Source organism: Gossypium hirsutum, chromosome A08, assembly GCF_007990345.1.
Source record: "Gossypium hirsutum isolate 1008001.06 chromosome A08, Gossypium_hirsutum_v2.1, whole genome shotgun sequence".
Lineage (NCBI taxonomy): Eukaryota > Viridiplantae > Streptophyta > Magnoliopsida > Malvales > Malvaceae > Gossypium > Gossypium hirsutum.
The window spans coordinates 99275661-99300167 of NC_053431.1; the positions used below are offsets into that span (position 1 = coordinate 99275661).

The 24507-nt window shown below is 33.7% G+C and overlaps 1 protein-coding gene across 1 annotated transcript; it reads right to left on the reverse strand.

Annotated features, from left to right (window-relative positions):
• Positions 1–15889: 15889 nt before the first annotated feature.
• LOC107933519 (rho GTPase-activating protein 3) lies at positions 15890–19247 on the reverse strand. The gene is made up of 5 exons (XM_016865750.2): positions 18459–19247; positions 17498–17618; positions 17290–17409; positions 16749–16979; positions 15890–16615 (listed from the first exon to the last, which is right to left on the reverse strand). The coding sequence occupies exons 1-5, from the start codon at positions 18902–18904 to the stop codon at positions 16304–16306; spliced, it is 1230 nt and encodes a 409-aa protein (XP_016721239.1). The 5' UTR covers positions 18905–19247; the 3' UTR covers positions 15890–16303.
• Positions 19248–24507: the final 5260 nt, after the last annotated feature.

The following is a 24507-nucleotide window of genomic DNA, read 5'->3' on the forward strand; positions in this document are numbered from 1 at the left end:
CCCCCTTTTATGGATTTTCGTCCTCGAAAATCTTACCGGTTAACAGGTGTGGATATTGGTTTCTCATAGTTTCTTCAGGTTCCCATGTAGTCTCTTCTACCCCATGCTTTTTCCACAACACTTTCACAAGTGCAACACTTTTATTTCTTAGTTGTTTGACTTCTCGAGCTAAAATCTTAATCGGTTCTTCTTCATAAGTCATATCCGGTCGTAGTTTAACTTCTGTCGGTGAAATTATATGTGAAGGATCCGAACGATACCGGCGTAACATAGATACGTGAAACACATCATGAATCTTCTCTAATTCGGGTGGTAACACTAGCCGATATGCTACCGGTCCAACTTTTTCAATTATTTCATACGGTCCAATAAAACGCGGACTTAACTTTCCCTTTCGTCCAAATCTAAGGACTTTCTTCCATGGAGACACTTTCAAAAATACCTTATCACCAACTTGAAACTCCATTTCTTTTCGTTTCAAATCAGCATAAGATTTCTGTCTATCTGAAGCAGCTTTCAAACAATCTCGAATCACTTTCACCTTTTCTTCAGTTTCTTTTATTAAATCAACTCCATAAATTTAACTTTCCTTGAGTTCAGTCCAATACAATGGCGTCCGACATTTACGACCATATAATGCTTCATAAGGTGCCATCTTCAAACTTGTCTGATAACTATTATTATAAGCAAATTCTACCAATGGTAAGTACCTTTCCCAACTATCTTGAAATTCCAATACGCAACATCTGAGCATGTCTTCAAGAATCTGAATTACTCTCTCTGATTGTCCATCAGTTTGTGGATGAAAGGCATTGCTGAAATTTAACTTTGTACCTAATGCCTCTTGCAACTTTTGCCAAAACCGTGAGGTAAACCTCGGATCTCTATCCGAAATGATTGACAAAGGTATCCCATGAAGTCTAACAATCTCTCGGATATACAATTCAGCCAACTTATTAAGAGAATAATCTGTATGTACCGGAATAAAATGAGCCGATTTAGTCACTCTGTCAACTATTGCCCAGATGGCATTTTTCTTCCCTGGAGTTAACGGCAACCCTGATATAAAATCCATAATAATCCGATCCCATTTCTATTCAGGAACCATAATAGGCTGAAGTAATCCCGAAGGTACCTGGTGTTCAGCTTTCACTTGTTGACAAACTAAGCACTTTGATACAAACTCGGAAATATCTCTTTTCATTCCACTCCACCAGTACATTTTCTTTAAGTCATTATACATCTTCGTACTGCCCGGATGAACCGCCAAACAACTATTATGTGCTTCATGCAAAATATTTTGAATCAACTCATCATTTTTCAGTACACAAATCTGATTTTTAAACATCAAGCAACCATCAGAACCGATTCTGAAATCTGATCCCGTATCAGCTTCACACTGTTTTCTTTTGGCTAGCAAATCTTGATCATTTTTCTGAGCTTCAAAAATCTCTTGTAAAAACATCGGTCTTGCTCTTAACTCTGCTAGAATCGAACCGTCATCTGACATTTTCAACTGAGTGTTCATAACTCTCAAAGCAAACAACAACTTTCTGCTTAAAGCATCAGCAACCACATTCGCTTTTCCCGGATGATAATCAATAACAAGCTCGTAATCTTTCAATAACTCTAACCATCTTCGCTGTCTCAAATTCAAGTCTTTTTGTGACATCAAGTATTTAAGACTTTTGTGATCGGTATATACTCGGCACTTTTCACCATACAAATAATGTCGCCAAATCTTCAAAGCAAACACCACTGCAGCCAATTCCAAATCGTGAGTAGGATAATTCCTCTCATGAGGTTTTAACTGCCTCGAAGCATAAGCCACCACTTTTCCTTCTTACATGAGGACACACCCCAAACCATTTAGAGAAGCATCACTATACACCACAAATTTTTTACCTGATTCGGGTTGTATCAACACTGGTGCTTCAGTTAATAACTTTTTCAATTCTTCGAAACTCTGTTGACATTCTTCCGTCCATTCAAATTTAACATCCTTTCGGAGTAGTCTAGTCATAGGAGCAGCAATTATAGAAAATTCATTTACAAACCGCCGATAATACCCAGCTAGCCCCCAGAAACTCCTAACTTCAGTTACATTTTTCGGTGGTTTCCAATACTAGGATCAACCCGTATACCATCACCTGAAACAATATGACCCAAAAATCCAACTTCCCAGAGCCAAAATTCACTTTTACTAAACTTAGCATACAGCTGCTTATCTCTCAAAGTTTGCAAAACTATCCTCAAATGCTCAGCATGCTCTGTCTCATCTTTTGAATAAATTAAAATATCATCTATAAACACCACAACAAATCTGTCTAGGTATGGCCGAAATATGCGATTCATTAAGTCCATAAACACAGCAGGAGCATTCGTCAACCCGAATGGCATAACTAAAAATTCATAATGACCGTACCTTGTTCTAAAAGTCGTTTTAGGCACATCTGACTCTTTCACTCGCAGCTGATAATACCTAGATCTCAAGTCAATCTTTGAAAACCATGTCACTCCTTTTAGCTGATCAAACAAATCATCAATTCTCGGCAATGGATACTTGTTTTTGATTGTCACCTTGTTTAACTGCCGATAATCAACACATAATCTCATAGAACCATCCTTCTTTTTCACAAATAACACGGGAGCACCCCAAGGTGAAAAACTCGGTCTCACAAAGCCTTTATCAGTCAACTCTTGCAACTGCGACTTTAATTCTTTCAACTCTGTCAGTGCCATTCTATATGGAGCAATCGAGATCGGAGCTGTTCCCGGTATCAAATCTATACCAAATTCTACTTCCCTGACTGGAGGCAAACCTGGTAATTCTTCTGGAAATACGTCTGCAAATTCACACACAACCGGCACTGATTCAACTTTCTTTTCAACTTCTTTTGTATTAATTACATACGCCAAATAAGCTTCATAACCCTTTCTCAAATATCTCTGAGCCGACATCGAAGAAATCATACTAAATATTTCCTCTGATTTGTCTGGTTCAACCCGCAAGATTTCACCACTTTCACATTTTAATTCTATAACCTTTTCTTTGCAATTTACTATAGCATCATGCAATGTCAACCAATCCATACCCAAAATAACATCAAATTCATCAAACGGCAACAACATCAAGTCAGCCGGAAAATAATGACCCCGAATCATTAAAGGGCACTTCTTACTTACTTTATCAACTATCACGTATTTGCCTAGTGGATTCGACACTCTAATCATAAATTCTGTGTTCTCAACAGGTATATTCATACTAGACACCAGTTTCATGCATACATATGAATGAGTAGAACCGGGATCAATCAAAGCAATAACATTAGTATCATAAAGAGAAAATGTACCGGTAATCACATCGGGTGAGGAAGCATCTTCACGCGCTTTAATAGCATAAGTTGTAGCTGGAGCTCTTCCTTCAGATCTAACTGTTGCATCTCTGGCTACATTCTTACTGCTTGTTTCACTTCCAGCTTTTCTCGGATACCTTCCCCTCGAGTCTGCACCACTAGATTTTACATTCTGAAATTTTTCTTTCTTAGCTCTCTCTGGGCAGTCTCTAATAAAATAATCCGGAGAACCACATCGAAAACATTCATTTGCTCTGCACGGACCAAAATGATTTCTACCACACCGCTGGCACTCGGGTTTAACAAATTTCGTATTTCCCACACTAGCCGCAGAAGTAGTCTGAGATTTAGGACCCACATTCTGCTTCTTAAAATTTCCATATGATTGCCCAGCTGAAACTTGGGAACGAGGATTCATATTTCTTGACTTTCCGGGTTGCTGTGAAGGTGCATTACTCATTGGTCTTTTATTCCAATTTCGTGTTTCAGATTCTACCTTTTTCTTTTCCTTCAGTAGTTCTTCAGCCTTACAAGCTCGATCAACCAGTACTACCATTTCTTTCAGTTCAAGGATCCCGACAAATACCTTAATGTCTTCGTTGAGCCTGTCTTCAAATCGTCGGCACATCTTGGCTTCTGTAGGAACATATTCCCTGGCATACTTACTCAATCGAACAAACTCTCTTTCATATTCTGAGACTGTCATATTACCTTGCTTTAGCTCAAGAAACTCTTTACATTTCTGATCAATAAATCTTTCACTAATATATTTCTTCCGAAACTCTTCTTGAAAGAATTCCCAGGTTACCCTCTCTTTCGGTACCACCGAAATCAAAGTCTTCCACCAATTATAGGCTGAATCTCTCAACAAAGATGTAGCACATTTCAAACATTCTTCAGGTGTACAAGATAATTCATCAAATACCCGGATAGAATTTTCAAGCTAGAACTCTGCTTTCTCTGCATCATCATCAATATTTGCTCTAAATTCTTCAGCCCCTTGTTTACGAATTCTATCAACGGGGGTTCTATGAAATTTTATCATATCCACTCCCTGAGGCATCGGAGGCATAGGTTGAGGAATTGGGGGAGGTGGGGGAGGTCGTACATTTGGGTTCGTACGAACGAACTCAGTGTACCATGCACTCATTATTTGGGGAAAGGCTTCCCGATCCCTTTCTCCTCCTCCCTGACCAACAGTAGGAGGTGGGTTTTCAATCGGCGCTGCCCCTTCAGTCGGAGCTGGTGCATTACTCTCTACTTCATCTGCCACAGCTGGATCGGGATCCATTTGCTATATAAAAATTCATTTAAAAAGGTCAGAAGTCGTCACACTATCACAATTCATACATATGGCATGTATAGCAAAATCCGTACATACAACACGTAGTCCGAGAACTGATTAAACCTGCTCTGATACCACTAAATGTAATGCCCCCACACCCGAAACTGTCGCCGGAGTCGAGCTTGAGGGGTTACCGAACATAATTTATCAAATTAAGAACTTCAAATCATTTGTTTCTACATTCACAGCTTTCTAACTACCCGCGTCATAGTTACAAGAAAAATCATATCTCGAGTTAAGAAACTCAAAATCAAGATACGTAAATTTTTCCTAAATCTAGACTCATATATCTATTTACTAATATTTTTCTAGAATTTTTGGTTGGGCCAATTAGTACATTTTCTTAGTTAAAGTCTCCCATGTTTCAGGGTTCAACTGCTCTGACATCTGTGTATTACGAATCAGATATCTCTCTATACAGAATTTCAATGACTACGAGGTTTGTTTTCCTCAAAACTATACTCAATAAGGAATCTGTACATATAAAGAAAAACTTCTAATTATTTTTTAAAATTTATTATGAATTGTTAAAGTCAGAACAGGGGATCCAGAAATCACTCTGGCCCTGTTTCACAAAAGTTTAAATATCTCATAAAATATAATTTATATGCCTGTTTTGTTCAATCCACATGAAAATAGACTCATTAAGCTTCAATTTCATAACTTACTCATTATTTAGTTCCATTTATACTATTTTTAGTGATTTTTTCAAATTCATGTCATTGCTGTAGCAATATTCTATTTTAAGGCAAGTTTCATCTTTCCATGAATTTTTATGAACTAGATAACCTATTAAACTTCCATAATATCAAACATGATCTAAATTAGCCATCACCATGACTTATCAATATCAAACATTTTCTCAACCAAACATGGCCATATCATAAAATTATTTACACAAAATAAGTATATTGCTATACATGCCATACTTAAGTTTTACAAGCCATTTACCCAGATGAAAGTCCTTTGGATAGTGAGATCGAACCTTCACCCGTCCCAATTCCCGAGCTGGCTTGTTCAAAACTACAGTAAATAAAGAGGAGGGAGTAAGCATAAATGCTTAGTAAGTTCATATGTAAATAACAAGTAACATTACAATACAAATATACCAAACAACTTTAGCATGGTATCACCAAAACATATATCACATTTCTAAACATCATTCATCATCTTACCACCTTATCGTTGTTGTATCTAATTTCAACCCGAGGGTTAAGAACATACCTGTCCAAAGTGTCCATTTCACAACACTTACCAAAACGTCACTGGCATCTTAAGTGTTCTTCCATTTCACTAGAAATTTCACCCGTTGAACACATCGGAATACAACTCGGATACACGGATAATTTGCACATAAGTGCCTCATATGTAATCAAGAAATCATGTAACCCGCCCCTAAGTGAACTCAGACTCAACTCAACGAGCTCGGGCGTTCGCATCCATAAGTGAACTCGGACTCAACTCAACGAGTTCGGACATTTGCATCCATAAGTGAACTCGGACTCAACTCAACGAGTTTGGATGCTCAACCATCCTAGTGACATGTCACTTGTATCCTAATCTATTCCTAAGGTTCAAACGGGCTTTTTTTCCTCGATCTCACATCGTTGCCGTCTTCCACGGAATATTGGAACCGATACTCGGTGATAGTTCATACTCATCCAATAATTCACATAATTACATATTATTCAACAATAACCACAAAGCATAATATTTCATGATAATAATCAGCATCATATCATATAAACAACATTAAATTGCTTAAAATGACAATTATGTTACTACATTTACACATGAACTTACCTTGGTACCAAAATATAAAAATTTTGCAATTTAGTCCACAATCTTTTCTTTTCTTCGATCGCGACTTGAATCTCGTTTCTCTTGATCTATAATGCCAAATTAATCTATTTAATACATACATTCATCAAAATAGCATTTAATACGAACTTTGGAAAAATTACACTTTTGCCCCTAAACTTTTGCATAATTACACTTTTGCCCCTAGGCTCGGGAATTAAACTTTATTCCTTATTCTTATGTTGTATAACATGCTGATCACTTTTCCCTTCTATGGCAACATCAAATTCTCTCTCTAACATATACTTGTGACTATTAGGTATTTTTGCCGATTTAGCCATTTTACTCGTTTTCACTCAAAACCGAGTAGCACAAGTTGTCTAACATAATTTAAAACCTCATATTCTATCATAAAAAATCAAAATACACAAATTTCAACTATGGGTATTTTTCCAAATATAAATCCTAGGTTGAATTATTGCTAACATAAGCTTAATCGAGCTACCGGGATTCCAAAAACGTAAAGAACATTAAAAACAGGGCTTGGAATCACTTACTATGGAGCTTGGAAGCTTGAAACAAACCCTAGCTATGGAGAACCCTTGAAATTTCGGCCTAATGAAGAAGATGGACAAAAATTGGCTTTTAATTTTGTTTTTAATTCATTTTAATAACTAAATGACCAAAATACCCTTACTACTAAACTTTCCAAAAATTCCTTCCATGTCCTAATTTTTTCTATGAACTTAAAATTGGTCAAATTGCTATTTAAGACCTCCTCATTAATATTCCAAAACAATTTCATACTAAAAACTTCTAGAATGCAAGTTTTGCAGCTTATTCGATTTAGTCCCTACTTTCAATTTAAGCACTTTAGGCATAGAATTTCATCACGAAATTTTCACACAATCATGCAATCTATCATAATCATCAAAATAATTATAAAATAATTATTTCTATCTCAGATTTGTGGTCACGAAACCACTATTCCGATTAAGCCCTAATTCAGGATATTACAAAACGAGTTTATAATTAATAGGCGAAAAGCTAGAATTTAATTATAAATCATTTGAGCCTCAACCACATATGTCCAATTGGTCCCTCCGCTAGCTCATTGAAACTAGAAACGAATTGCGTGTTTGAATAAAAATGAACAGAATGAATAAAAAAAGAGAATTGGGAAACATTCAAGACCAAAATGGAGAAATTGAATCATTTGGAAAAAAATGTAGGTTACCAAAAATAGAAATGAACTGAAAATGAAAATGAAAATGAAAATTTACAATCCTGTATAGGACTATTTACAATTTGATGGAAGAATGAGTTTATGTTTTTGGACTGTATTGAAGCTCGAAAATGAAAATAAACTATTCTCACAATAAACATGTTAAGTTGTGACGTATTGAATGAATTTTCTCAAAATTTTACTGGGGGTAAAATCATCAAATTTTATTGGAGTAAAATTGGGATGAGAAAATTATTTAATATATAAATATTAAAGCTTATTTTAGGAAATAGAAAAATTAAACTTGTAATATCCTAATTTTGGGCCTAGTCGGAATAGTGGTTTCGTGACCACAAAATCCGAGATAGAAATAATTATTTTATGATTATTTTGAGGTCTATGATATGATTGCATGATTGTGTGAAAATTTTGTGAACAATTTTATGCATAAAGTGCTTAAATTGAAATTAGGGACTAAATCGAATAATTTGTAAAACTTGCATTCTAGAAGTTTCTAGTATAAAATTGTTTTGAAATATTAATTAGGAGGTCTTAAATAGAAATTTTACCAATTTCTAAGTCTATGGACAAAAATTGGACATGGATGGAATTTTTGGAAAGTTTAGTAGTAAGGGCATTTTGGTTATTTAGGGGTAAAATGAATTAAAATACAAAATTAAAAGCCAATTTTGCTCATCTTCAACCCCATGGCCAAATATAGCAAGGAGAAACCATGGCTAGGATTTTTCAATCTTCCAAGCTCGATTTTAAGTCCGTTCTAGCCTCGTTTTTAATGAATTTTATGTTTTTGGACTCCCGGTAGCTCGATTAAGCTTATGCTAGCAATAATTCAACCTAGGGTTCATATTTGGAAAAATACCCATAGGTGAAATTTGTGTATTTTGGTGTTTTATGATAGAATATGAGGTTTTAAATTATATTAGACAACTTGTGCTACTCGGTTTTAAGCAAAAACTAGCAAAAGGGCTTAATCGGTAAAAATACCTAATAGTCATAAGTACATGTTAGAGTGAGAATTTGATGTTACCATAGAAGGGAAAAATTATCAGCATGTCATAAAACATAAGAAAATAGGCTGAAGTTTAATTTACGAGCTTTGGGGAAAAAGTGTAAATATGCAAAAGTTTAGGGGCAAAACTGTAATTTTGCCAAAATATGATTTTGGGTCAATTTGAATAATGTGAGTCCTAATTAGACTATATTTTAAATGATAGAGCAAGGAAAACTAAAATTCAGGCTAAAATGGGGAAAATACCATGTTGTGGACGAAATGGTAAAAGTAGTCATTTTCGCATACGAGGTAAGTTCATGTGTAAATGTAGTAACATAATTGTCATTTTAAGCAATTTAATGTTGTTTATATGATATGATGCTGATTATTATCATGAAATATTATGCTTTGTGGTTATTGTTGAATAATATGTAATTATGTGAATTACTTGATGAGTATGAACTATCACCGAAGTATCAATTTCGATATTCTGTGGAAGATGGCAAAGATGTGTGATCGAGGAAAATGCCCGTTTGAACCTTAGGAATAGATTAGGATACAAGTGACATGTCACTAGGATGTTTGGGCATCCGAACTCGTTGAGTTGAGTCCGAGTTCACTTATGGATGCAAATGTCCAAACTCGTTGAGTTGAGTCCGAGTTCGAGAGATGTAACTAGGCATCCGAGCTCGTTGAGTTGAGTCCGAGTTCACTTATGGATGTGAACGCCTGAGCTCGTTGAGTTGAGTCCGAGTTCACTTATGGGTGGGTTACATGGTAGCTTGGGTACATATGTAGCACTTATGTGCTAACTTTCCATGTATCCGAATTATATTTCGATGTGTTCAACGGGTAAAATTCTACTCAAGCGGAGGAATACTCGAGATGAAAGGGACGTATTGGTAAGTGTTGTGAAATGAATACTTTAAACAGGTATGTACTTAACCCTCGGGTTGAAAACTCGATATAACAACAATATGGTAAGATGTTAAATGAAAATGTGACATGAATGTCTCGGTGATGATTATGCAAATGATGTTTTATGTTTCCTTATATAGTTGTGTTACTTGCTATTTGCATGTGAGCTTACTAAGCATTTATGCTTACTTCCTCCTTTTCACTCCTTGTAGTGTTGACAAGCCAGCTCGGAAATCGGGAACGATTGGAGGCATGCTCACACTATACGTATACCATCTTGGCATAATGGCTTGTATATTTTGAGTATGGCATGTATAGCATTATAATCATTTTTTGTATATGGTCTTATGATATGGTTATTGAGTGGTATGGAAATGCTTGGTAATGATTAGCCATTGGAATGGCTAATCATGATCATATTTGGTATTATGTATGCTAAATTGCTAGCTAATCCATGGAAACCATGACGTGAAGAATATGGAATTGAAGAATTATGAGTCTATTTCATATGGATGGAACAAAACAGGTATATGAGTTATATTTTATGATATGTTTAAATTTTTGTGAAATAGGGCCAGAGCAATTTCTGGATCCCCTGTTTTGACTTTGGAAATTCACCATAAATATTTCAAAGATAATTAAAAGCCATAATTTATATGTACAGATTCCTTATTGAGTCTAGTTTTATTAAAAGCAAACATTATAGTCATTGGAACTCTGTATAGGGAGATATTTGATTTGTAATACACAGAGGTCAGAGCAGTCAAACTCTGAAACAGGGGAGACTTTAACTAATAAACTGTACTAATTTGCTCAACGAAAAATTCTATAAAAAAATTAGTAAATAGATATATGAGTATAGTTTCAGGGAAAATTTACGGAATTGGATTTCAAGTTTTGTAACTTGAGATATAAATTTTTAAGCGACTATGACGCAGATTGTTAGCTTGACTGAAAATTTTAAAAATAAATTGTTTGAGCTGTTTAAGTAATGAATTAAATCTATTAACACCTTGTGTTCGACTCCGGCGACGGTCTCGGGTACGGGGCGTTACAGAACTGGGATGGGTCACATTAAAGAATACTGGGTAAAAAAGGCGTAAGAAGTACTTGTAATTGGACACGGTGTGAAAGAGGCCCAAAACCCCTCATATAACATGAAAGGGGCAGTAACCCAAGTAGAAATGTAAGGGTGAGTTGTTCAGCCCTCTCCTACTCTAAGTAGGATATTGTTTATCTATTTAAAATAAACCTCTACAGCTCTACAAAGGTTCTACCTTCTCTTCTTATAAATAGATGGCACCGATAGAGCTATTAACACAACTTTGAGAGATTTTTTTCTACCAAAATATAAAGAGAATTTATTCTCAACTTATAAATATATTTTTCAAAATAAAAATTTTACCAGTTTCTATTATAGAAGAGAAAATTTATATTTTCACCCTCTTTTTTTAGTTCTCTGTTTTGATTCAATTGGTTTGAGCCCACTCTCGAAGCAGTTCTTGATACGAAAATAATAAAGAAGATCGTTTGGTTGAAAGCCGAAAAATATTAAGGATCTATTTATCCAAAAACATAGGTAAAATTTTGATTTAAGGCTTATTACTATAAATATCACAAATCAGGTTGATTTTCAAAATGTTTATTTTTCGCTGTGCAAGAAAAACATTTTCAAATTAGATTTTTTCTAGCAATATTGTGGGGTTGCAGCTGTGGATGGGCCTGGGTTAGAGATTAATGGAAACGCACAATGGGCCATTGGTGAACAACCTAGTTTAGTACTTGGATTGGCTTTAGAGAATTCTATCTTCTTACCTGTAGCTCTCAGTCGGGCGTTGGTGGTCCTTGTACTTTCAGATCATCCTATGGAACCTGACTTGGGTGTAAAAAAGTCAACGACTCCTTCTAGCATTAGCGATTTACTTGCTTCACCTGTTCCACTGGTTGGAAAGGCTATTGACTCAACTTTTCCTATTGATTCACCATCAATTACCATTTCACACTTCAATCCCACATTTGAAGGATCGGTTGAGTTGGTGGTGGAACTAAGTACATGTGTTTTGGACCTTGAGAGACATTCAACTATCTTCTTTAAAGAGAATGTCGACTTAAAATTTGTTAAATCTGCCAAGACTGTTAGGTTGATTGAGGCTAGCAAAGGCCATTTGGCTTACAATGATCATGGCTCAGAGGGTAAAGGAGGTGTTGTTCGAAGTGGTACCCTTAACAAAACCATCCAAGACCGTGGGGTCATTTAAGAATATAGGGAAGTTCAGGGTCCCTTTGTCGGACACAATGAATTCCATGGTCAAACTCATCAATCCCAATTTGGAACAAAAGATGGTAAAAAAGTGTTAAATAGTGATGGGATGCGTCAAGAAGAGATGTGCTTGTCCGATCATTAAAGATTAGTTTTTCCTTTTTATTTGATTTATGTGTTTATCCATATTTTCCAGGAATTGTCAAGGATGTGCTAGCATTAAGTTCCCTTGTATTTTCCATGAGTACAGTCAGGAGCACAAGTCTAATATTATGGGTCTTTTGGAGACGAAAGTTCGTGGAGGCAAAGTTGATTCGATTATCGCTAATCTCATATTTCATTCTCTCACTACGTGGAGACAATTAGTTTTTCTGGGGGTATTTGGATTGGGTGGAAGGAGTCGGCTCATGTTAAGGTACTCCAGAGTCGTCCCCAATTCATTTTGATTTGGTTTTTTGATAGATCTCTTTAGGCGGCATGTTCTTGTCATCTTTGTTTATGGTAGTCCTGACAGTCGAAAATAGAGATACCTCTTGGAAGAACTAAAAGCAGTTATTCCAAGCAAAAAGGTTCCTTGGCTGGTGATCGGGGATTTTAATAATATTCTCCCTTCTAGTGAAAACGAGGTGGGTGGTTCATAGAGAGAGTCCAATTTTTAAGTAAATCAGACTTAGGTGAGTAAATTAAGGCAACTCTATTTGATATGGCCCCATTGGAAGCACCGGCCAATGGTGGTTTTCATGCATTTTTCTATCAAAATTAATGGGACCAAGTCGGTACTTTTATCTACGATTGGGTTAAAAAGGTTTTCACAGGAGAATGTATCGAACAACAACTTAATTGTCCTTATCCTCAATGTTCAAAACTTTGAGAGCTTCTTACAGTTTTGACCTATAAGCTTTTTCTCGGTTCTCTATAAATTGGTTATGAAGGCTATTGCTAATTGATTTACAGTAATATTTTCGAATATTATTGCGCAAAATCATGAGAGCTTCATTGCAGGAAAGAATATCATAGACAACATTATTATTGCATAGGAAGTGATCCATTCCATCAAGAGAAAGTAGAAGAATATGACCTGGTTGGCTATTAAAATTGATCTAAAGAAGGTTTATGCTCAAGTGCATTGGGAGTTCATTGATGCCTCTCTTCAGGCTACAGGTATTTCGAACTTACTCCATGATGTTATCATGTCTGTCGTTACGAATTCTACTATACAAATTTTGTAGAATGGAGTTCCAACAAAGAAATTTCAGCCAACAAGGGGTGTTCGTCAGGAGTTTTTGTTATCCCCTTACCTATTTTTTTTATGTATGGAGTGGCTAGGTCACAATATTCGATTGATCATTAAATCTGAACAATGGTCCCCTATACGTTTGTCTCGATCAGGTCTACCCCTTTTTCATCTCTTCTTTGCAGATGATCTGATCCTTTTTTTTTTGTCAAGCTCATCAAGCCAAGGTACTTAAAAGAATATTGGAAAGTTGGGCATCAAATCAATGCAAGGAAGACTAAAATCTTCTTTTCAAAAAGAGTGGATGATAAATTAAAAGGCGCATAAGTGATATCCTCAGATTTCATAGAGTGCAGAATCTTGGTTCCTATTTAGGCATGCCTCTCTTTCATGACAAGATAACTAACAGCACTCTAAGATTTGTAGTAGATAAAGTTTACCATAAATTGCATAGTTACGATGCAAGGTAGTTGTCTTTAGTTGGTAAGGCCACTTTGGCTTAGTCGATCATATTACTGATTCCCAGTAATTTCATGCAATCAATGATAAATCCTAAAGGTCTTTGTGAGGAAAATGATCACATGGTTAGACAATTTATTTGGGGCTTTTCAAATGGTAGAAAAAAGATGGCCTTGGTTAGTTGGAAAACTATTTGCTAACCTTGATCTCATGGTGGGCTAGGTTTTAGAAAGATGAGGGATCATAATAGTTCCTTTATGATGGAACTTGATTTCAGCATTGTGATAAAGACCAATGCATTTTGGGTTTGTTTTCTTCGAACGAAGTATGGTATTCAGAACGGATTGCATGAAACCTTATCACGTGGAAGATGCTCTTTTCTTTAGAGAGCTCTCTCAAAGGCCTAAACATTTATTCGTGAGAATTTAATATGGTCAGTATGGCACAAAAGTAGTATCAAATGTTAGCGGGATCCTTGGGTTCCGAATGTTGGCCCTCTACTTAATCAGATTCCATCCCATTCTAATCTTGATATGGATTGCTTACTTAGTGATATGATTACAGAAGAAGGCTTTTAAAATCTTGACCTCTTTCAACTATAGTTATCGGATGAGGTGATCCGGAAGATTATGGGGATTATTCCGCCTCATCCGGTAATAGGATCTAATAGAACCACTTGGGGTCGTACCTCGATAGGTTCCTTCTCTGTTAAAACTCCCTATGAGAAGCTTCAGGAAAGGTCGTGGAATCCAAAAGAATTGGCATGGTAGATTCTATGGAAATTCTAGGGCCTCTCAAGGGTTAGGTTTTTCATTTGGATTGCATTCAAGCAATGTTTACTTACCAATGTGGAAAGAGCGAATCAAGGTATTGGGCATGATAGAGCTTGTGGGTTTTGCGGACATGACTTCGAGGATTTGTTACATTTCATTAGAGACGGTCCTACAGCAAGAGATATCTAGGGTCAGTTAATTCTAGTAGGAAGGCATAATTAGTTTTATTCTAGAGACTTGTAGGGGTGGCTTGTGTCGAACTTGAAGAATCAACAAAATATGTGCTTGGGTGAGGTGGATTGGAAGTGCCTCTTTGGGATTATTACTTGGCATATTTGGAAGAACTGGAACCTCTTCACATTTTAGGGTATTCCATGGAGTGTTAGCAAAATTATCGAGATGTCTTATAATTGAGCAAAACAGTATGCCTCCCTTAATAGGGCAAACACTGCCTAAGTTGCTAGGACCAAATTCATTTCCATCCTTGGCATGCAATTGGCCTGTTTGAATACGGAATGGTATGACAGTGTGTTAATTAAAATGATAATCTTAAGGCAATTAAGGTCATTCAGGACAGTTCCTCAAGTGACTCCAATTCTACTTTGATTAGGAGAATTCATCAGCTTTTGGCAAAGGTAGAGCATTGGAGTCTATGGTCCACAATGGTCCACAATAAAAAGGAAAGACTATGATTGTTTGAGGACTCCCCTTGGAAAGGCTAGCTTAGTTTTATATAATTAAATTGTTTCATTTTCTTTCCACTAAATAATAATAATAAAATAATAAATACTACGCTTGCCAACCTTCTAAATTTAGTTATGAAATTTCATCACCTAATAATAGAAACCTATAACTTCCCAAGGTTTTGCTGTAATTCACCATGGGCGCAAAAATGGGTAAAAGTATATTTAAATGGATTAATCTAATCTGTATGCTATTAAAAAGAAAATAATAATGTCAAATTTTAATAAGGTTAATATTTATGATTTAAAAAATGTTATTTAATGTTCAACATAATTATTTTATTTGAAGCTTTTAAAGTTTTACAAATAAAAATTTTTGTTTAAAATTGAATTGCAAATGATAAAATAATTTTCATGTTATTTTCAAACAATAATAGTTAATTTTGTTATAATTTAATCTTATTTTATTTTTTAACAAATACAAATATTAAATTAATTCATTTAATAGCTAATCAGATTTGCATGAAGCCGTGGTTGTAGCTTTTATTTAACACAAATTCAAACCGTATTATACTATTCCTACCCAAATATTGTATCAAAAAAATATTAGAGAGACCTACCTAATACTTTGACCAACCAGGCATAAATATACAATGCTATGCTATATACAAATTCTTTAAAATTTGTTATATTGTGTTGATTTAACCTTAAATTAAATAACACTTATGTTATTATATTAATTAAGAAGATGTGAGTTTAAACATGTTTAAGTATATTTTTCTTTTGATTTAAGCATTGAGAAAAGTTATAGGTAAAACTAAATATTGCATAAAAAAATCGTTTTATTGTCAAATTTTCAATGCAATTATTGCGACTCGTTAGCTAGTACAAGGAGATTAAGAACTGTTTTTCTTTTTTTTTCTTTTTAGTTTCATAAATCAGTAAATACTAAACTATAGCTCGTGTTAGTGCCTTCAAGCAAATCCCAAAAGCTACAAATTTTGCTCGAACACTATGAATCATACAATACCAGCAATCACCTCATCATCAATAACCACCATATCAACATTTTAACGTTTTGGCATACCACGCCCCACGTTCTCCAGCTCCATCCTTTACTATTTACAGGGCACCTGCATCATCCACCTTACACATTTCCTTAACCTAAACCAGTCCCCATCCCTATTTCGTGCGCATTTGGCGTGCTGTTACCTGAAATGTATTCAAATTCCCATCTTTCACTCGTACTGAAAGCTCCATAGTTTATCGTAAGCACTGCATTCGAGTCTACTCAGAGTGGCAGACCGGAAGAACTTAGCAGTATGAGGTTCCTTTAATGCACTTCCATCTAGAGCTTTATCATGAGGTACCCCACTGTTTATGGTTTCCGTATGAATGCCAGTTATGGCAGTAGGTGAGTCCGAGTACGATGGGAGCGACCTGCCCTTGGCAGCCGACTCCTCCCTTTCTCGTAATGTCTTCAAGATCAATGTTTTTAGGAAATTCATTACTTGAACAGCATGAATCAATGCCGTCAAGGGATCAGCCATCTGAAAACGTATAGAAACTCTCATTTAGATATTGTTGCCAAGTTCATGGTTGGTTTAACTGGAATGTCCACCTAACATTTTCTCTCATTTTGGTCTGGGACAAAAAGAAATGGAGAAAGAAAAGTAGGAAAACCTGAGTCATGTTTGGTGCAAAAACCATTGCGATATTTCGGGCGTCCATTTTGTTGTATTGTTCATGTTGCACAACATCTACCATCAAGTTGATGGCCCAGTCAAGTAAGGTAGCTTCTGTTGACGGAATTAACCTTGTAAGTTGGATGCAGTCATCTTCAGTGTTGCAGTGCATCACCTGCTCTGGTGTGAGGGAATCAAGAACTCCGCTTGGAAGTTCTCTAAGCCATGCCTACAAAAAAAAAAAGCATCTCCAGAATTCAAGTACAGCCAACCAACTGAGAAATACTGGTAAAGATCTCATGCATGAAAACAAAAATGAACTCGTCAAAACAACAAATTACTAGACAGTAAAATCAAAGGATGTGGGTTGCATGGATTTGCAAGGCCCAAAACCACTTATATAATCCTCTTATTATTGTTTAATCTAAGTAGAACAGCAAAATGAACTCCAGAAATAGGAACAGATCACATGCATGTAGATTCAAGAAACTCCGAGATCGGTATCAGGAACAAGACACAGGTAATTTGTAGTTGTGTACCTTTATCAAACCAGCCAAACAATGCACGTCGATTCCGCGTGGTACTACACCTCTGTTTAACTTGTTCCGAACATACTCTTCTTGAGTATTATCGGCATTAATTCGAAATATTCCTTCAGCCTTCAGTCAACAGAATCAAGCTTGTTCAAAACCTTAAACATTTAGAATACTATTCAGGCATTAAACCCTGAATAGATTTGAGACTTACCTTGAGGCCTCCTTCGGCGTACAATCGCTTCTGCATCATAAGAAGAATCGTGGGCACACTGTTCCCTCTTGCATCATAAGAACACTGCATCGACTTGGCAGAAACCCCGAAAACACTTGCACTGGACAATGAAAAAAACACGTCTTGTATGTTTAAAAGAAATATCAAATGGTTCTACCAGGCTCCATATACTACAAACATCAATTGCTTTTCGGTTTTAATTAAAACCAAGGGAATGCCACTGGAAAAAATCAACTCTGCTCAATAAGTTGGTTGCATGATAAAACAAAAACCATGAATAACATGCTAGATCAAAAGAAAACAATGGCCATAGCAAAGGATCAATTCATTTCTTATACATGTAAGAACAATCCATGTCCAGAATCGACATTTGAAGCATCATTTTAATCAAAAATTGCTTACCATTTGATTTTGACTATAAAACAAATCCTATTGGGTGAAAGCAGAATCCTTGAATTTGCATCCTAATCAAAAGGCTTAAATTTTCTGAAAAAGTAAAACCTTTTTATTGCAAAGCAAACATTAACAACTTCCTTATCCAAAATAGCAAAAGTAGTTGCCATGTCTCTTTCTTCTACAGCTTTATTCAATCACATCCATAAAACCATAACAAACAAGACAAGGACTCAATTAAGTCCGACATAATATTTCAAACATACAAATACACCTACAAGAACAGCTGAAATTAAATAAAAATTAAAACTCTCTTGTTGCCATTTAATATCATATTCATACGTATAAGCAATGGTGAAAAAGATTGTTAATTTAATGCTATATAATAGTGCATTTCTTTTTAAAGATAATATCTGATAATCCCCAAAAAAATCAACAAATTCAGCAGATTTAACTAGATTCAAAATCTAAAATTTGCAAAGCATAATAAACCCAAGAAAAGTTGGCATAAAAAAATATGAACAAAAAAAAAGATTGCGAACCAAACCTGGCACTTGGAACCCTTCTGGGAACATCAGGCTGTAGATCGATAGGCAAACCGAGGAAACCATTAAAGCGGTCGAAAGTAACGTGAGAAACATGTTTGACTTCAGTTGGCAAGCTAATATCCATGGAAGAAACGTCGCCAGTATCCACGCTACACGTCACCAGCGACTTCCTTAACAACGCCGTCAAAATATCCCTGAACGGGAGCTGGTTATTTTCTTTCGACGTTGAATCACTGTTCCCGCGTCTCGCCCTCGTAGCAATGGGGTTCCCGTAACACCCATTTTCTTCTTCTTCTTCGTCTTCATCATCAAACATTTTCTCTTCATCGTCATTGGCGTCAACGCTGTTGGTTTGGGTTGGGTTGAAGAAGGGAGTGGGCGGAGAACGGTTGAACTCAGTGAGCCCGACGAGTCCACAAGATTTGGAGCGAAATAAGCCGGTCATCTTTCAGAGTCCTCCCTCTCTCTCTCTTCTTTAATTGAAAAGGGGAGGACTTAGGCAACTAGAAGAAGGAAAGGAACATATAAATATTATTATAATAAGAAAAAAATTAAAAACAGTAAGATGAAGAAGTTAAGTGAAGGAGGGTATGAAATTTAGCAAGTAATTAAAATAAAAAAGAGTTGGGTTTGGTTGAAAAGAAAAAAAAGAGGAGAGAAGGGGCGGAGGTTGCTTAGAAATGCAGATTCTGGATAATGGTAAAGGACTTGACACTGACATTCTATTTCCTTTTTGTTGCTTATGTTTTTTATTTTCGTATTTTGTGTGTGAAGTTATGTTAGGTGGAAAGGCGGAAATAAGAAAAAATAATTCCTTTTTTTTTTATGAAATGGGTTCATTTTTTTTATTGATTTTTAATTTACATTTATTTGAAATTTTTATTTAAAATTAAAAGTATGTAATTATCTCAAACAATTTTAATTTTATTTTTGATAGCATTTAAATTCACTTTTTATGTTTGATAAACCAAAAAGATAAATACTGGTATATTAAGTACGAGATATGATTAGGTTATTTAATAAATGTACTTTTTTAAAATTTAAAGATAAACCATTTAAATGATAATGTTAAAAATTAAATTAAATTAAAAGAATTGAAAAAATAATCTACATCTACTGATAAATCTATTTATCATTTTTTACCCTTTTTCATTGAACTTTTTGTTATGAACTTATAAAAATCACTTAAAAATTAATAATTTAATTTTTCAATAAATTATCATATAAGGTCTAAGTTGCTGCGATAACAAGAATTCCAACCAAATTAATACGCTAACAATTTTATATTTTATTTTATTTACTATTAATTTTTATTTTATATTTAAATTAGTTAAGGTATCATATAAAAATTATTTTTAGAAAATATGAACCTTAATTTATTTTCAGAACTGATTCAAACTAAATTATTATGAGCATCACCCCCATAAATGGAAAAAAAAAGTAAAGAGAAGTTAGTTAAGTTTAGAAAGAGTAAGACTTAATCAGTTGACAGGATTTGATTTAGGTCATAGTTTTAAAATTTGAAATTACAATAATTATGTATTTAAATTTATTTGGATAAAAAAATCTCAAATATTTGGATTCTCATAATCAACAGTTGACAATAAAGTGGTCAAGGGTTTGGTTTTGAATGTTTGCGGGAGATATGGCATTTAGTATTTGGTAATGCATACGTGTTGTTTGTAATTTTTTTTCCATATCTAAGTTTGTTAAGATCTTTAGGGTTAATATATCCTTCAATATTTAAATTTGGTTTTAATATCAGAATTTATTTTGTCTTAATGTAATATTTAAATGTCATTTTAATATTTAATTTGGTATTCATATTAATGTTTGTATCTATATTTTAAGTACACAAAACGATATATATATATTTAATTGGAACACAAAAATAAGTTTAGACACTAAATCAAATATTAAAGTTAAAATTAAAAATTTAATTGACAAAAAATCAAGTATTAAATTAAATTAACTCAAGTACATATTAATGTCAAAAATTAGCATAAAAAATTAGGTATTAAATAAGATATTAACTAAAAGCAACGATTTGAAGAGAAAGAGGGAATCGGATGTTGATGTAAATCCCCCGTATTATACTGATATTTGACATGCCAATTGTTGCTTTCCTGTCCCCAAACTAAGCTTTGGTCTAGTGCTTGTTTCTTCCTTTTAATTTACCCTATTTAAATCAAAGTTGTATAGGGGTGTTCCAATTTTATTTAAAACCGAATTTGTGGATTAAAATGAATTTTCAGTTAGTTCTTTTATCACTAGTTAAATTTTTATCGATGATTGAAAAAAAAATTTAAGAATTTTAATTTTTTATTTTTAGGTTGGATTACGATTAAGGGACTGAATTGTTTGATTAACAAAATTCTTAATGCTATATATATTCTATATCGTTTTAGTCATAATTTATATATATATAATTTATTTTAATCATTTTAGCTAATAATCTCTTGATTTAATAACAAGAGTTCTATATTGTAAGCATGAAAGTTTGAGTTAAATATCATGTTATCTCATTCCCCATCCCAATACTTGATTGAGTTCTGTATCATGTGTCAAGTGACAGTAAATCAATTATGAAAAATATAATAAAATCGATTATAAACTAAATATTGATATGTTGAGGGTATTTATGTATGTCAATTTATATACATATTTTAAAAATTATATACTCATTACCCATAAGTATTGAATGCAATGGTAAGTATATTGCACACTTATTGAGAGAGTTTGGGTTTAAACCTTGAAAATAACATTATTGGAGGGTAAAACTAGCACGGAGGGTAAAACTTTGACTATGGTATGAATATGTCAATTTACTTCAATTATATGCAATATCAAACGTAAAATGATGTTAGGTTGGTAAAAGTGTTAATAGTTAATGAAATTGAATTAAATCAAAATTTCATACATACAATTGTACAAAATTAAATTTTATGTAAAAATTTAAAATTTACCATATTAGGCCATTTTTTTGGAAGAATTATGGGAATAGGCTAATTTTACGAAAACGCTTCTAGCTAAAATCGTTTTCAGGTGAAATACAGAAAAACATATGTCCAGGTGGAAGCATTTTAAGGTGATTTGCAAACAAAAAAAAATGCTTCGAGCTGGAAGCGCTTTTTGCTACATCAGCACTAAAAGTGGCATCACCAATTTTTTTTTTTGGTGCCACCTAATAATGTATAAATAAAACTTACAAAACAGGTCTTTATATAGACCTCAAGTTTCATTTCTCTTATTTTCTTAAGTAGTATGAGAATTGAGATATGTGTATATATTTTCTCATAATTTATTTGCAGATTGTTCCTAGACAATGTGGGATTACTTACTCTTTTAACTAACAACATAATATTAAAGGCTACACTTAATTTTTTGGTAAAATCAACCTATTCCCGTAATTCTTTCAAAAAATAGTCTAATTTAATAAATTTTAAAAATTTTTAGTATTTATCGATAATTTAATCTTTTATACATTTGACCAAAATTTTTAATGAAATTTATCTTTTTTTTTGAATATGTATCCATATATAATTTTTATTTTAAAAAAAATCATCCAATTAACAATAGATGCACAGATGCACATATATCTAATTTATAATTAATGTCCCCTCAAACTCCTTTCAATTTAAAGTGCAAGTAAAAATTATTCCCAAAAGGTTTTTCATTACATATTTTTCTTTCTTTTTATCATCCATTTCCTTAAAAAAATACAAATTTAAACCCATATAAGATAAAGAGCTGCCAATAACCTATACAAGTCAAAGCCTCCAAGATCAATGACTCTAGATTCAAGTCCAGACAAGTTAGGAACACATAAAGCTGGTTCAGACATTCATCACCCTTAACTATATCGATTTTCAAGGGTCCAATAGGTGACTCCATCTTGTAACCTCATTCGTTTACCTATGGCACTCAGACTTGTCATGTAGCATAAAAGCCTCCTACCAAGTTCTCGCTTGCCTAGCAACGAATACTAATTAACAATCTATTGAACCCTGTTCATCAAGTGAATCTCAACAATTGAGTAACTTCATGAGAAGGTCACTGTTACATACATAAATAGGGTGATTAAATTTCATTCACCAAAATTATTAATTTTCAAGTTTGAAAGATCAGTCAACTTGTGACGATTTTTTTGATGAGATCCAGGTGTTTCTAGGTTGATATATCTTCATAATATTCGAAGATTTTTCTCTTAGTTTCAAAACGCATCTTGATTTCAAGTTCAGGAACTCAAGTTATAATCGTTTTACTAAATATTGGGCATTGTGAGGATTATATTCAAGATTTTTCTTTCTAAGTTTTCTTTCTTGGAGGTTGTAGATTCATCTAGTTTCCAAAGCTCTTTAGGATTTCTACACATCATTTTCCATCTATCTTGTTTCTTTCTTTGTTATTTTGTTTTGTTCTTGTTCAGTTGTTTCTAATAGTTAATTAGGATTCCTTGTTCTTTTTCTATCTTTTGTAACTTGTTTTAATTGCTTCTCTTTTTAATTATTAGATATGACTTGAATTTATTTACATTTCAGGTTGTGTCAAATTTTGAGTTTTTCTTCATTTGTTTAGAACCCTAAACTATATCCACGGCTTGGACAAACTTACGATCTTTTCCATTCGTCTTTTATCAATCACACAACAACTTCAAATGCTAGGGAACATTGTTGACTGCTTCGCGCATGTTCTCCAATCAAAGGTCTAGTGGAAAAGGAAAAGGACAACACTACAAAACAAAACCATTATAACCAACAACTAGTACCATCCAATAAAGTTGGATCCCTATGCACCATTGAGGTAAAGAACCAAATTCAATTGGTGGTGTTGATTTCTTTTGCCAATTGAAAAAAAAAACAAAAACAAGGTAAAGAACCAAATTCAATTGGTGGTGTTGATTTCTTTTGCCAATTGAAAAAAAAAACAAAAACAAAGAACCACCAATGTGACATTCAAAGGAGGCCAAGGATAAACATCTGCACAGGTGGTCCAAACGGCACCAAGTCATGACCCTGCAATTACCACCAACAATCAGGAGAAATGCGAAAATAAAGGAGGATAAATAAAAGAGGGAATGAACAAGTGTGGAAAAAGGCAATAGACCATAACATCGAGGAGGATAAGATAAAACCATGCTAGGGTTTAGAAAACAAGAGAAGAACTCACAAGAGAAATAGTTTTCCCCATAGAAGAAACCAAAAAAATTATTTCTTTTTCATTGTTTACCTTTTGTATTGTTTATCCAATTATATCGTATCTATCTACTTATTTTATTCAACATTTAAAAAAAATCTATATTAAGTAAAAAAATTGAAATAATTATTAAACACATTTAAAATATTAAAAATTAATAATAAAAAATATTAAAAGTGGAACATTTTTATTTTCATTGGTTTATGAAGCACACCTTTAAGAAGGCGTTTGGTGTAGTGGAAAATTATCACAATAAAATTTAATTAGTTGAGATGTGATTCGAATGTTTGATATATAAAAATTAATTTACTTTTCTTAGGATGTAACATTCCCTCGGGAATTGCTTTCCTATAAGCATTGGAAAGTGATTCCCTTGATAATTGATGAGAAAGCTACTTTCGCTCAATATTAGCATCAAGAGAATTTCAAGCCATATATACATTTGTATTAATATACTTGAATTTGTACCTTTTTTCTAGCAAATTTTATATCTTCGCAGTCTTTAGTTAATATACAATTTATTTTTCAAATTTATTCATGTAAGATACAACCAAAACGTGTTGTTAATAATAAAAATTATTGAAAAATATTATTAAATATTTAATTAAATTATTTTTAATAATAAAAATTATTGAAAATATTAGAATACATTAATATTATCTTTTATTTAATAAGGATAATTTTTTTAAAAGTACTATTACATTCTCAAAAAAGTGTTGAGTGTATTAAACACATTAATATAACTTTTTTGAGATTTTGATCAGAACTTTTTAATGTATATTAAATGTTGTAAAGTAATTTTTCCATCAACTGAACTTCATTAAAATCATAACATGAAAATACACTTACACC